Genomic DNA, 14,401 nt, shown 5'->3' with positions numbered 1-14,401 from the left:
ATACTAGAATGTAGACCAATAGTGGTAATCATCCACCATTGCCACGAACCTAATCGCATTTGCTTGCAATACAAGCCGAGGCAATCATCTGCCAAAAGAATATACGAGGAAGTGAAAACAGCGAAGCAGTCTGTAGCAGTTCTCGATCTCATTCCTTTGCGAGGATTTGGGAGTCTATTTCTTTGTAGATTTCCAGCTTTGGAGAATCCTGTAAGCAACCTACTACTCGGCTCACTCAGTCATACCATTTGATTGTCTGTTAGTTGTAGATATTCGATTCGGTTGAATATGTATTGCCACAAAAAGATACACCATTGAATTGATTTCGTTAGTCCAACTGATAATCTAGAAAGAAAATTTGTTCCAAAGGAACCGAAAGAGGCAGTAATTGAAACTGTTGATGTTATGTGAAACAGGAGCGAGCGAACGGTGGTTGGCTGCTGTGGGCTTTTTGCTTACAAAATTCTATAATTGTTCTTATGTTTTATTTGGTCATCATTTTTGCACTTGTGTATGTAATCTTAAGGCACGAAGATCAATAGTGGTATGGTATTCTATCTTAGCGTTTGTGACTCTCTGTCACGAGCTCGAAACAATAATTGCAGCAAGAAGAGAAAACTTGAAAAAAACAACATGAAGCAAATGTGGAGCTACAGCATGAGTTTAACCAACTACTCCCTCTGTAAAGAAATACTCCCTCCGTTTCAGTTTACAAGTCCTGCGCGTATACCTAGGTTGCCAATTTTATCACCGTAATATAAACTATATAACAAAAAAATTATACGGTTTGAAAATAGAACATCTAAAGTTTATAATGGTATATGTTTTTTGTAATATATGACTTCTATAAGGTTGGTCAAATTGATGACCTAGGGATACGTGCACGCCTTGTAAACTGAGAGAGAGGGAGTATAAGAGCTCTCATTGTAGGAGTCTTGACTGAATGTAAGTGCTAATCAAAGCAAAAACAAGCCAACTGGAGTCCGATCAACTCTTCATTAATAAGTCAATAGAAACAAAACAATGTCGTAGGTGGACAAGCAAATGAATGAGGAGATTAAAACGTAAGGGGTACTAGTGTTACAAATACAAACAGTGCCAACTGAATGCAACCTTTAATTGTACGAGTCTTGGCTGAATAAAGGAAATGAGGTGCTGCATTTCTGCAGAAGCCTCCGTGTAGCAAAAGACGGAATTCGCATTGCTTATTGGGAGCTGCATTGTAGCTGCTGTTTCAAAATGTTGGAACAGTATCTGCGGCAACTGATGGGTTTACATTGAAGGCCTGAAATTGGAAAAGTAAGAGGGATAAATCAAACAATATGGCAACAAGCATATTCAGGAAAAGAGAAATCATGGTTGCTCAGACGAACATGACCTTACCGGCGCGGCAGAGGCATGTCAGCACTCATGTCAAATAGATTTGAATGGTGGGACGTTTTGGATGGGCTTCTGCTGCGCGCGTCAGCCAAGCCTTGGATGTCTCCATCTCATCATGGCTGGAATTCTCACGCTCCAGACAAACCTGAACACGCTCAAGAGAAGGGAGGTGCCCCAGGCCGCAGTCAACCTCACCACTTGCGATCGACGGCGCAGAGACCTCGAAGTCAAGGTGTTGAACCCTTGGCATAGCTCCAGGTGGAAAAAGGCAAGGTGGCGTTGGAAACCCATCGAATAAGCAAAATCTCATGAATGGTGCGAACTGCACGCAGCCGCAGAAACCCAAGAGCAGGAAGCATCCCAATGATCTGAATGCCATCCCCTTGCAGTTCTTCCACTTCTATTTCCAGGCGGGAGAGGTGTGGAAGCGAACTTGAATTAACCCACTTTGGAAGTCGCGAGAACCACGCGGGAAGAAAGGGGTTCCATGAATCAAAACAACGGAGGTTTGGAGGGGGCACCTAGCTTTCACACATGCGATCCATCAATCTGCCGCCATCATCAATACGCAAATTTTGCAATTTGTGCAGGTTGCCTAGAGACTTGATTAATATATCAATCAGATCCTCGTCCATGTTATAACAGTCAATTTTGAGCGTCCTAACCTCTGTCAGATGACTCAGCTCTTTCACAATGTGAGGTGACGAGGATACTCGTGCTCTGTCCAGCACTTCGAGGGATGTCAAGTTCCCCATTCCTTTTGGCAGCCTCACCCAAGGATCAACATATAGGCATATCAAATTTGTGAGCTGAACAACACTTGCAGGTAATTATTTTATACTAGTGTCTCTTATATCCCATGTCTGTAAAAGCTGCAACTTGCCTATGTCCGTGTCTCTTATATCCAGTGTTTCTAAAAGCTGCAACTTGCCTATGTCCATTGGGAGTTCGCAAACATCTGCATCCTTGAGCCCTAGGTACCTTAGGTGAATTAAATTCCCTACATACTTGAGGCTGATACCAGAGCTACTTTTATGGCTGCCACAATTTCCAAGATCTAGCACACGTAAAAATTGGAAGCTTGAGAGAGATGGCAACCAATCATAGGTAATAGGAGAGAAAACAGCAAAGGTCCTCACTTTTGACAGCCTAGAGCTATCAAACTGATGGTTCTGAACCTTTGCCTTGATATTATGAAGTAATAGCCTGCGAAATTTCCTTTGCAGATTAGGTGCATGCCACTCAGCATTATCCAATATGGAGATAAAATTCTCCTCACTTGACAGTGAGCATATAAGATCAAGCACCACATCATGTATACGACAAGTTACTACCGTTCCTTCCAAATTGATTTGTGCTGGCTGGATCAAGCTCCTGTTCATAAGCTCGTTGAAGTAGCTCTTTCCTATCTCAAACAGCCTGGTTTCTTCTTTGTCACATTGGATAAACCCTTCAGCAAGCCACCTCCATATCAACAAATCTCTCTTAATCTCAAAGTCTTCAGGAAAGATGCTTAGATATAATAAACATGGCTTCAGATGGGATGGCAAATCATAATAGCTGAGTGATAATATCCTCTTCATGTCCTTCACAATACCACCTTCTGTAACTCCACGGCCCATCGAACTGTGCACATGCATCCATTCTTCTTTCTGCTTTATCCTTTGGTTACTGACTAGAAGGCTAGCTATTGTAATGATGGCTAATGGTACACCACCACATTTCTTCAATATCTCTCTTGATACTGCTTGCAAATCTTCTGGACATTTCTCCTCGCTTTGAAATATTCTTCTATGGAAGAGTATTTGTGAGTCTTCATCAGAAAGAGGTTTCATTTTGTGAATCATGTCATCACTGGAAGAGAGACATGCTTCAGACACACTCACATTGCGGGTTGTTGTGATTACCCTACTATGGAGTTTGTTTTTATACAAAGCACAATTTATATATCTCCATATTTCTTCTTCCCATATATCATCAATTACAATAAGGTACCTATGCCAATAATTTTGATAGAGTTAGTTGGGAAGTCATCTATATAGTACAACTGAATTTTGTAACAAGGATAAACTATAAGGTACTAAAGCAAACCTTGGGATTATATAACCAGTAAGGATATGCATGCAAAAATATTAAGAAATGCAACAGAATGGCTTAAAAGTATACAGGACTAACAAAAATAAGGCAACTGCGCAAAAAAGAAAGAAGTCGAATTTGCTTAAAAAGAAATGGACTACTACAGATATAAAAATATAACAAACAAGGAAATGAAGATATAAAATTCAGTATATATCTCACTACTTCTTCTGAAATATATACAAAAAGACAAGCACTATGTGGTGCACACCTCTTATCCACAAGGAATTCTCTGATTTCCTTGATGAGGAGATTTTCATCCTTTGATGTATTATGAATGTCATTGAACTTTTCTTTGTTCAGGTCATAGAGTAAGTCCTTGAAAACTTTCTTGATATCAGGGTTCTGCCCTACAGGGACAAAAGCCGCACATTCAAACTGTGCTTTGATCTTCTCATAAATTGCTTTGGTGAGTGTAGTCTTGCCCAGCCCACCAACACCAACAATAGAGATCGTCTTCAATTGCTCCTTAGAACTCCCATCCTCACAAATCAGTGTTTTGATAAGCTCATCCCTTGTGCGGTCAACGCCAACAAGCTCCCCTACATCTTTGTGCAGAGCTAACACACGAGGGTCAATGGTAGCACCATTGCTAGTGCTACGAGTGTCAAGCTCGTACCTTCTACGCAGGTCCGCCAACTCCTTGGCAAGATCCTGAGCTTCTTTGATGGCATCACTGATTTGATGAAGTGCTTTGCCCTTGCCAAACAGTTTGGTGGTCTTCTTGAGAAACTTCTTGACTCGATTCCTCATGTTCGTAGGCTTGCTGCTTGAACCCTCATGCACACGCACCATGAAGTCGTCAACAGCGTCTTCCATGTCGCAAGACAGGTCTCTCACCTTGCCAGCCCAAATCCGGACCGGCTCATCGAGCTGTTCCGACGGCACCTCGCCAACCTTGCGAAGTACAGCGTGCATCATCTCCAGCTCGTTTAGGAGCGATTGTACGCCTTTCTTTACTCGCTTCTCTAGGTTGTATTCTCCGACGAGCAGCTCGCCGAGCTTACGGATGACGGGGCCCATCGCCCCAGCAGCGACCTCCATATCTCGACCTTTTTTTTGTCTTTGCTCTGGATCTACAGACGGCTATAGCATTGTCCTTGGCGTGAAATTCTGCAATGAAAACATTATGTTTTTCAGAAGACAGAATAAGGAAAACCTGAACTTGATTGGTCGGTGAAAGTAACAGTACACTATGCGCCTATGCATTGCTTTCCTTCAAAGCAGAAGTAGAAGAAGATTACCTTGAATAACAGCTCCTTCAAATCCAATTTGCAGAGTCCTTTGCAACAGCTACCCAAGGTGAACTACTGAAGAAAAGATCCAGTTCTGCACATCATAAATTCACATCAGAATGACCAAAAATCCTACTAGTTGTTTTCAGAGGACCACCGGATGAGCAAAAGCTGGACATTTCTGGTTGGGGAAAGTAACAGCTCCCGGTACTAATTTGTTTGGGAAAGCATGATCTGATTTTTGGTTGGTCACGGTGTGAAAAGAAAAGATGCTGCATTCCTCAGAACTTGGACAGATGCTAAGCTCTGACAACTGACCAGTTTTCCTCTTTGCTTTATTCTTTATTATTCCTTTTTCTTAACCTGTGATATACAGAACACATTTAACATTTTCATTAATATAATTATAAATTAATAAAAAAAAATCCAGAAACAAGATTTTTACTGTTTGTGCCTCACAAAAAAAAATAGCAACACGAGATTAACGAGTGGAGAAACAGATCGAGAAAGAGCTGACCCTCCCCTTGCTCTGGATCTATACGCATGGGCATGGCTGTAGTGGGAAGACAATCGGTTTCAGGATGAGCAAAGCTAAACTTGTGGCGGACGACAGCGAACAGCAACTCCCCACCTCTGCTGAGCGAATGCTGAACGGATTCAACTCTGCAACATCAAAACCACAAAGGATGGAAAAGAGGAGAGAGGTGTGCCGTAAGGCGTGCGGCTCCTCAAAATCCTGTTTACTATTTTGACAGACGTAGAAGAACTACCGTAATAAGCAACGCCTTCCCATCAAAAGTAGACGGAAAAAGGTGACAGGGACATGGCAGTTTGGATGTACTCTGGGCAATCGAGTACCCAAGCAGCTGCCGTGTCTTCGACAGCATCCCCTACTAAAACAGGAGTATGATTTCAGAATTTGAAATATTTTGTGCTCTCTCTGGGCCTTCTCAGCTATTTCTTGGTAGACGAGAGAGCAAAAGTTGGGCCCTCTCCTTGCTCTCGATCTACACACAGACGGCTGTAATGGAAAAAAAAAAGAAATGGTTCCCATGCATGATGAGCAAAAGCATCACCTCTCCACCTCCAGTCTTCAATCAAGACCGCAAGTCAAAGAAGAGGATCCGGAACACGGAACAGCAGCTGTCCACCTCCAGTTTGCAAAGCTCTCTGCTGAGAGAGTGTTGAACAGGCCGAATTCTGCACATCAATCAAAACCAAAAAGAACGGAAAAAAAAATAAGTGAGCCATCTGAGACAAAAGAACTGAACAGAAGAGGAGGAAGAGTACCTTTGGCGATGTCGCCGCCGGGGACTGCTAGTCGCGGGAGACGAAGGAGAGAAGGAGCAAGTATTGTGGATCCGGCCGGAGTGCTTTGTGCCTTTGTGGTTAATTCGTCGGTGTGCACCTACCTACTACTACCACTACTAATACTTATTAGGCGTCTCCAATGCTTGATTAGGCCCACTGGTAATAATGCAATGTTTAAAATCCCATCTAAAAGCCATAAGCTGGAGCGCACAGTTTTTTTCCTTTTATATATTATTACTCCAAATGCTTTTATTATCTTTTACTTTAGGTGTTCACATGGAGGCAGAGAGACAAAACTGTTTCTTAATCTGCTGAGACCTGACTCTCAAGCATCTCTAGTCCTTGTTAGAGATCCCTTATTGTAATTCATACGCATGTAATCTTCTAGACAAAATTGTTTGGCAGGAGTAGATATTCTTTTGCATTGTGTTCGGTTCCCTTCTAATTAAGGACCGAATCATTGACTTGGCGTGCTTGCCATCCTAATCTTCAAGTTCAGTTTGTAAGACAAGTGCACATTTCTAGATGATCAATCTGATTTGAATATGTATTACATGTCACAAAAATATGCCACTGAACTGAATTCGTATTCGGAAGAGGATCCACTGATATGCTCTTTGTGGCATGTAGCTCATATTTCAATTAATTGTCCAATTCATGATCTAGAAAGTACTGTACATGCCTAATGAAAAACCAGAAGAGAGGGAGTACTTGCAGTCGTCTAAATGGGCAACAGGAGCAAGCGAGTGCTGGCTGGCTGTTGTGGCCGCTAAGGTTTCTTCAACACAGAATTGCTGTAAATTTCTTACGTTTCACTCACTAGTTCTGCACTATTCTAAACGTGTAACCTTGAGGTAGTCTCTGCCTCTCTGGGCGGTCTGGGATAGTTTTGGATCTCATCCCTCGTTGAGGATTTGGGGGTCTTTTTTTTTTTAAAGTTTTGGGGGTCTTTTCTTCTCTAGATTTTCAGAGCTGGATGAATTAGCCATCACCAGCTTGGAGAAACCTGTTTTTAGCAACCCACTACTGAGCGCACTCAATTGCGCAGGGATTACAAGGTTGTTGTAATTCAGAGGCATGAACAAGCCCCAGATGGAGGGGATCGGGATGCAGAGCCAGAGTGTGTGTAACGGTCACTGTCAGAAGAGATTTCTAACATTCCCCTCTCCTCGAAACTCGGCTTGAAGGCGGCTACAGCTGCAGCATTGGATCGGATTGCATATATGTTGCTTTTGAATGCGAAAGCATGGCCCTTGCTCTCCACTGTGTTAAATTGCATCTCTCCTCTTATTGTGAGCACTGCCTGATGGCCCAATTCTTGAGGTCTTGCTTAGGACCCTCTCTTCCGGTTTATGAGACACATGCGCATTTCTAGATAATCGACTTGATTGAATATGTATTATATGCTGCACAAATTATCACATTGAATTGATTTGGTTACTCCAATTGGTAGTCCAGAAAATATGTTCCGAACGAACCGAAAGACAGGGAGTAGTTGCAACTGTTGATGTTATGCTAAACAGGAGCGGTAGAGTAACTGGTTGGCTGTTGTGGGCTTTTGCATACAGCATATTATAAAAAATTTATGCTTCAGTCGTCAGTGTTGCACTCGCCATGAACAGTTGACACCGATCTATCTGTGCTGTAACAGATGCACGCGCAAACATCCAAGAGAAAACAATAGTTGCAGTAAGAGAAAACTTTACGAATACGATGAAGCAAATCTGGAGCTACAACAGGAGGTCAACCAATAATTACTCCCTCTGTAAAGTAACATAAGATCTTTTAGATCACAAAGATCTTATATTAGTTTACAGAGGGAGTACCATTTATTGTACAGCTCTTGACTGAATAAGTGCCAAGACGGAACCTTTCATTGTACGAGTCTTGACTGAATAAAGGAAGTAGAGGTAGTAGTGTTACAAATAGTGCCACTGAATGCAACCTTTTATTGTACGAGTCTTGACTGAATAAAGGAAATGAGATACTGCATTTCCGAAAGCATATGCAGGAAAAATAAACAGATCATCATGAACAACACCAGCAGCCTCAAGACGGAACCCGAACATACACAGAGAGAATGAGCCTTCGTTAGTGGAAGCTGCAGTGGCACAGGAATCAAACGAGATAGAATTGTTTTTCGCCTATCGAAATGTTGTTGCAATATCCGCAACGACTGATGGAACTACTAGTAGAGTACCTGACCCAGGATTTGTTTGAAGGCCTGAAATTGGGAAACTAATAAGAGGAATAAATCAAATAATATGGTGATGAGCATTTTCAGGAAAAGGGAATTCTTGGTTTCTCAGGTGAGTAGACCATACCTTACCGGCGGCAGAGGGATGTCAGCACTCACCAGTCAATGATTTGAATGGTGGGACGTTTTGGATGGGCTTCTCCTGCGCGCCTCAGCCAAGCCTTGGCTGTCTCCATCTCTTCATCACTGGAATTCTCATGCTGCAGAAAAACCTCAACATGCTCGAGAGAAGGGAGGTGGCTCATGCCGCAGTTGACCTCAACACTCGCGATAGACCACACAGATACCCCGAAGGCAAGGCGCTGAACCATTGGCATAGCTCCAGGTAGAAAAAGGCTCGGCGGCATCGGAAACCCGTAGAACCAGCAACATCTTGCAGATGGGAATGCTTCGGCCCTCACAACCAACGTTCCCATCACGCGACGTGTACACAGCTGTAGAAAGCAAAGAGCGGGCATCATCCCAATGATCTGAATGTCATCCCCTTGCAGTTCTTCCACATCTATCTTCAGGGTGGAGATGTGGGGAAGCGACATTGAATTAACCCAATTTGGAAGTCGCGAGAACTGCGAAGGAGAAAAGGGGTCCCATGAATCAAAACTACGGAGGTTTGGAGGTGGCACCCAACTTTCACACATGCGATCTAACAATCTGCCACCATCATAAATACGCAGATTTTAAAATTTCTGCAGGTTGCCTAGAGACTTGATTAATATATCAATCAGATCCTCGTCCATGTTACGACAGTCAACACTGAGCGTCCTAACCTCTGTCAGATGGCCCAGGTCTTTCATAAAGTGAGGAGACAAGGATAAGCCTACTTGTTCCAGCACTTCAAGGGACATCAAGCTCCCCATTCCTTTTGGCAGCCTCACCCTAGAATTGACACATAGGCATATCAAATTTCTGAGCTGTACAACACTTGAAGGTAATTCTTTTATACTAGTGTCTATTATATCCAGTGTGTGTAAAAGCTGCAACTTGCCTATGTCCATTGGGAGGTCGCAAACATCTGCATCCTTGAGCCCTAGGTACCTTAGGTGAATTAAATTCCCAACATACTTGAGGCTGATACCAGAGCTACTTTCATGGCTGACACAATTTCCAATATCCAGCACACGTAAAAATTTGAAGCATGAGAGAGATGGCAACCAATCGAAAGTAACCGAAGAAAAAATAGCAAAGGTCCTCACTTTTGACAGCTAGTGCTATCAATTGATGGTTCTGAACCTTCGCCTTGATATTATGAAGTGATAACCTGCGAAATTTCCTTTGCGGATTAGGTGCATGCCACTCAGCATTATCCAATATGGAGGTAAAATTCTCCTCACTTGACAGTGAGCATATAAGGTCAAGCACCATATCATGTATACGGCAAGTTACTGCCGTTCCTTCCAAATTGATTTTTGCTGGCTGGATCAAGCTCATGTTCATAAGCTCATTGAAGTAGCTCTTTCCGATCTCAAACAGCCTGGTTTCATCTTTGTCACATTGGATAAACCCTTCAGCAAGCCACCTCCATATCAACCAGTCTCTCTCAATCTCAAAGTCTTCAGGAAAGATGCTTAGATATAATAAACAAGGCTTCAGATGAGATGGCAAATCATAATAGCTGAGTGATAATATCCTCTTCATGTCCTTCAAAATACCACCTTGTGTAACTCCACGGCCCATCGAATTGCACACATGCACCCATTCATCTTTTTGCTTTATCTTTTGGTTACTAACCAGGAGGCTAGCTATTGTAATGATGGCTAATGGTACATCACCACATTTCTTCAATATCTCTCTCGATACTACTTGCAAATCTTATGGACATTTCTCCTTGCTTTGAAATATTCTTCTATGGAAGAGTATCTATGAGTCTTCATCAGAAAGAGGTTTCATTTGCTGAATCATGTCATAACTAGAAGAGAGACATGCTTCAGACACACTCACATTACGGGTTGTTGTGATTACCCGACTGTGGAGTTTGTTTTTACACAAAGCACAATTTATAAATCTCCATATTTCTTCTTCCCATGTATCACCAATTACAACGAGGTACCTATGCCAGTTATACTGTATCATTAGTGGGCAAGTCAATCTATATACAACTGAATCCTGTGACAACATAATGGTAACGTACTAAGCAAACCACATGAATTATTCAACCACTAACGATATGTATGTAGAAAGAAATGCAACAAAGATAACTCGTAAAAAAAAGATAAGGTGCATGCACAAGAAAGGAAGAAACATAATTTGCTTATGGAGAAAAGGACCACTACAAATATAAAAACATATAACAAAAAATGATATTGATATGAAATTCAGTATCTGGCTACTTCACACATTTTCGAAATATAAAAATAAAGACAAGGACAATGTGATGCATACCTCTTATCCAGAAGGAATTCACTGATTTCCTCCATGAGTAGTTTCTCATTTCTTGTTGTATTATGAATGTCTTTGAACTTCTCTTTGTCGAGGCCATAGAGTAGGTCTTTGAAAAATTTCCTGATATCTGGGTTCTGACCCACCGGGACAAAAGCTGCACAATGAAATTGGGCTTTGATCATCTCGAAAACTGCTTTGGTGAGGGTTGTCTTGCCTAGGCCACCAACACCAACAATAGAGATGGTCTTCAAGTGCTCCTTGGAACTCCTGTCCGCACAAATCAGTGTTTTAATAAGTTCATCCCTTGTGCGGTCAAGTCCAACAAGCTCCCCTACGTCTTTTTGTAGAGCTAATACACGAGGGTCAATGGTAGCACCGTTGGTAGAGCTAAACATGTCAAGCTCATACTTTTTACGCAGCTCTGCCAACTCCTTGGCAAGATCCTGAGCTTCTTTGATGGCATCACAGATTTGATGAAGTGCTTTGCCTTTACAAAATAATGTGGTGGTCTTCTTGAGGAACTTATTGACTCGACTCCTCATGTCCGTTGGCTTTCTGCCTGAACTCTCACCCACACGCGCCATGAAGTCGTCAACAACGTCTTCCATGTCGCAAGACAGGTCTCTCACCTTGCCAGCCCAAATCCGGACCGGCTCCTGGAGCTGATCCAGCGGCACCTTGCCAACCTCACGAAGTACAGCGTGCATCATCTCCAATTCTATACGAAGTGATTGTACTCCTTTCTTTACTCGCTTCGCCAGGTTGTATTCTCCAGCGAGCAGCTCACCGAGCTTACGAAGGACAGGGCTCAATGCCCCAGCAGCGGCCTCCATATCTTGGGTCGAAATTCTATAATGCAAACATGATGGTTTTCGAAACACAGAATGAGCAAAACCTGAACCTGATTGGTTGGTGAAAGTGACTGTAAACATAGCGGATATGCATTGCTTCTTTCCAAAGCAGAAACAGAAGATGGGTACCTTGAATAGCAGCTCCTTCAAATCCAATTTGCAGAGTCCTTCGCAATAGCAACCCAAGATGAACTACTGGAGAATAGATCCAATTCTGCACATAATAAATTCATTTCAGAATCAGCAAAAAAATCATACTAATTGTTTTCAGAGAACTACCGGATGAGGAAAAGCTGGACATTTTTGGTTCTTGAAAGCAACAGCTCCCTGTACTAATTTGTTTGGAAAAGCATGATCTGATTTTATTTGGAAAAACTGGACCTACTAATTGTTTTCAGATACTAATTGGTTTGGTAAAGCATGATCTGTTTGTTTGGAAAAGCTGAACAGAGTGAAAAGAAAAAATGCAGCATCCCTCAGAACATGGATAGATATACTAAGCTCTGGCCACTGACCATTTTTTCTCTTTGCTTTATTTTATCTTATTCCTTTATCTTTTTCCTAATGTACATATTTAAACACTTTTACTGTAATACAATTATACAGTAAAAAAATAGCAACAAGAGATTAAAGAGGGGAGAAACAGATCGAGCAAGAGCTCTGGATCGAGCAAGAGCTCATATATTTTTGGTTCGTGAACGTAACAGCTCCCAAATGCATTACCTTTCAAATCAATGGAGTAGCAACCACAAGTGCAGCTACTGCATATATAGAGGTTGAACCAGGCTGTGGCCTGCCCATAATTTTTGCAACAACCAAAAATATACCAATGTACTGGCCGGTGATCGGTATCCCAGTCCATTAGCAGCACCGCATCCCACGGTCCCATGCGATTTTCAAGATTTCGATGAACTTGAAGTTAGTATTAGGGTAAATCATTTTCGGTCAAATATGGGGATGTTCTTGGTGACCAAAGTGCACTACTACTTATCAATCTTAGCTTGTTTACAACTTGGACAAGTGCCTTGTTTGGTGTTGCTTACCCTGGTACTCCCAAAACATGTACTCTAGTACCGAACAAATCCAGCCGTCCGTTGTAAAGGGTAACTTAGTCATTTTCCCACGGGTACTTCCAATTTTCTCCCTGTGATCGTGCATAGATGCCAAATAGCTCCCAAAAGAAAAAAGAAACTGCAAATCGAGTGCCAGAAAAAACTCGCGTTCGTTCGGCCAGAAATCCCGATCGCTCGGTGCATCACAATGGAGTGGCGGCGTCACCTCGAGCCTGATCCTTCTCTACCGCAGGCCACGGTACCTTCTCCACACCGATCGTCGGCTCCGATGCGTCGCCCGTGTGGCATATCCAGTCGAGCCGCCACCGGCCAACCCTAGTATTGCGCCACGGTCGAGGAAATAGGTCCGGCGGCTGCATGACATAAGTCTTGCTCCGGCTCATCCCCGACGCGGATGCTTTCCTAGTTCCCGCTACTCACCCACGAAGGACGTGCATACCCCGCCGGCATGGGCTCATCCCGGCATCTCCGGACGCTACGTGCAGATCAAATATACTAGGTTTTGCTTCAATTGGAAAAAAAGACGCCAGAATACATGGAGGTTACGAGGAACGAAAATGAAATAATATTAGATTGTTATATTATTACGGTTTTGCCCCTTAGATCAAGGTACTCCTGTAGTTTTTAACTTAGTACTCCGTTGGATGAGTGATGGAGTACCAAGTAATACTGTCCAGTGGATCAAGAGAAATTTAGGTCTATATTTATTTCGGGGTACCGTAAAAGATCTCTCCTAAAATTAGGAAAAGTAAACAAAAAAAATCTGACCACATAAGTTCAAAAAAAAAAAATCTGACCACATAGCAGTTTAGATGTACTCTGAGCGTTGCACCAAGCAAAAGTCTTCGTAGCTCCCCCACTTGAGCTACAAGAGATTGACGAGGGAAGAACAGATCGAGCAAAAGCTGTCCCTATCCTTGCTCTCGATCTACACACACGAGTACAAACACGGCTGTAATGATGAGAAAAAGCATCACCTGGCTTTGGTCGATCAAGAGCGCAAGTTGAAGAAGAGGATCCCGAGCACGGGACAGCAACTCTTCACCTCCAGTTCGCAAAGCTCTCTGCTGAGCGAGTGTTGAACAGACCGAACTCTGCACATCACAGATCCACATCAAAATCACAAAGACCGAAAAAAACGAAGAGAGCTAGCTGAAACAAAATAGTTTAACAGAAGATCGAGGAGGAAGAGTACCTTTGGCGATGTCGCCGCTGCAGACCGGTAGTAGTCGCCTTAGAGAGCCGAAGACGAAGGAGAGAAGCAGCAAGTGATTTGTGCCTCTCGGGTCAACTCGTCTCGGCGTGTACTTGATTAGGCGTCTCCAAGGCTTGATTAGGCCCACTGGTAATAATACATGCAATGTTTAAGTCCCCATCTCAGCCGTAAGCTGGAGCCCACTCTGAGTATTTTTCCTTTCTTTCGTCCAACTGCTCTTTTGTTCTCCTTCACATTGCTAAAATCATCGCCAAGGTGTTGGCGTCCCGCCTTGGCCCTTTCATGAACAACCTTGTCTCCACTGCGCAGAGTGCTTTCATCAAGAAACGGAGCATCCACGACAACTTCATGTATGTGAGAAACCTCGCGCGACGTCTCCACAGAAACAGAACTCCATCCTTGCTCTTCAAGTTGGATATCCGGAAGGCCTTTGACTCGGTGTGATGGGAGTACATCCTTGACCTACTCCGCCGGTTGGGATTTCCAGTCCGCTTTTGGGATTGGGTGGCGGCCCTCTTATGCACGTCCTCTTCGCGCGTCCTCCTCAACGGTATTGCCGGGCC

The 14,401-nt window shown here is 43.0% G+C and overlaps 2 protein-coding genes across 2 annotated transcripts; both read right to left on the bottom strand.

The window, feature by feature from the left end:
• Positions 1-977: 977 nt before the first annotated feature.
• LOC119341560 (disease resistance protein RGA5-like) lies at positions 978-6,139 on the bottom strand. Its single transcript, XM_037613434.1, has 6 exons — positions 6,042-6,139; positions 5,828-5,951; positions 4,761-4,845; positions 3,728-4,629; positions 1,384-3,375; positions 978-1,285 (listed from the first exon to the last, which is right to left on the bottom strand). Exons 4-5 carry the CDS (start codon positions 4,558-4,560, stop codon positions 2,211-2,213), a joined length of 1,998 nt encoding a protein of 665 aa, XP_037469331.1. The 5' UTR covers positions 4,561-4,629; positions 4,761-4,845; positions 5,828-5,951; positions 6,042-6,139; the 3' UTR covers positions 978-1,285; positions 1,384-2,210.
• Positions 6,140-7,801: 1,662 nt separating this feature from the next.
• LOC119335427 (disease resistance protein RGA5-like) lies at positions 7,802-13,900 on the bottom strand. Its single transcript, XM_037607563.1, has 6 exons — positions 13,818-13,900; positions 13,600-13,716; positions 11,679-11,763; positions 10,699-11,547; positions 8,387-10,366; positions 7,802-8,300 (listed from the first exon to the last, which is right to left on the bottom strand). Exons 4-5 carry the CDS (start codon positions 11,529-11,531, stop codon positions 10,177-10,179), a joined length of 1,023 nt encoding a protein of 340 aa, XP_037463460.1. The 5' UTR covers positions 11,532-11,547; positions 11,679-11,763; positions 13,600-13,716; positions 13,818-13,900; the 3' UTR covers positions 7,802-8,300; positions 8,387-10,176.
• Positions 13,901-14,401: the final 501 nt, after the last annotated feature.

The sequence above is a fragment of the Triticum dicoccoides genome, chromosome 7B (genome assembly GCF_002162155.2).
Source record: "Triticum dicoccoides isolate Atlit2015 ecotype Zavitan chromosome 7B, WEW_v2.0, whole genome shotgun sequence".
Taxonomy (NCBI): domain Eukaryota; kingdom Viridiplantae; phylum Streptophyta; class Magnoliopsida; order Poales; family Poaceae; genus Triticum; species Triticum dicoccoides.
This window is presented reverse-complemented; position numbering and strand designations above follow the sequence as displayed.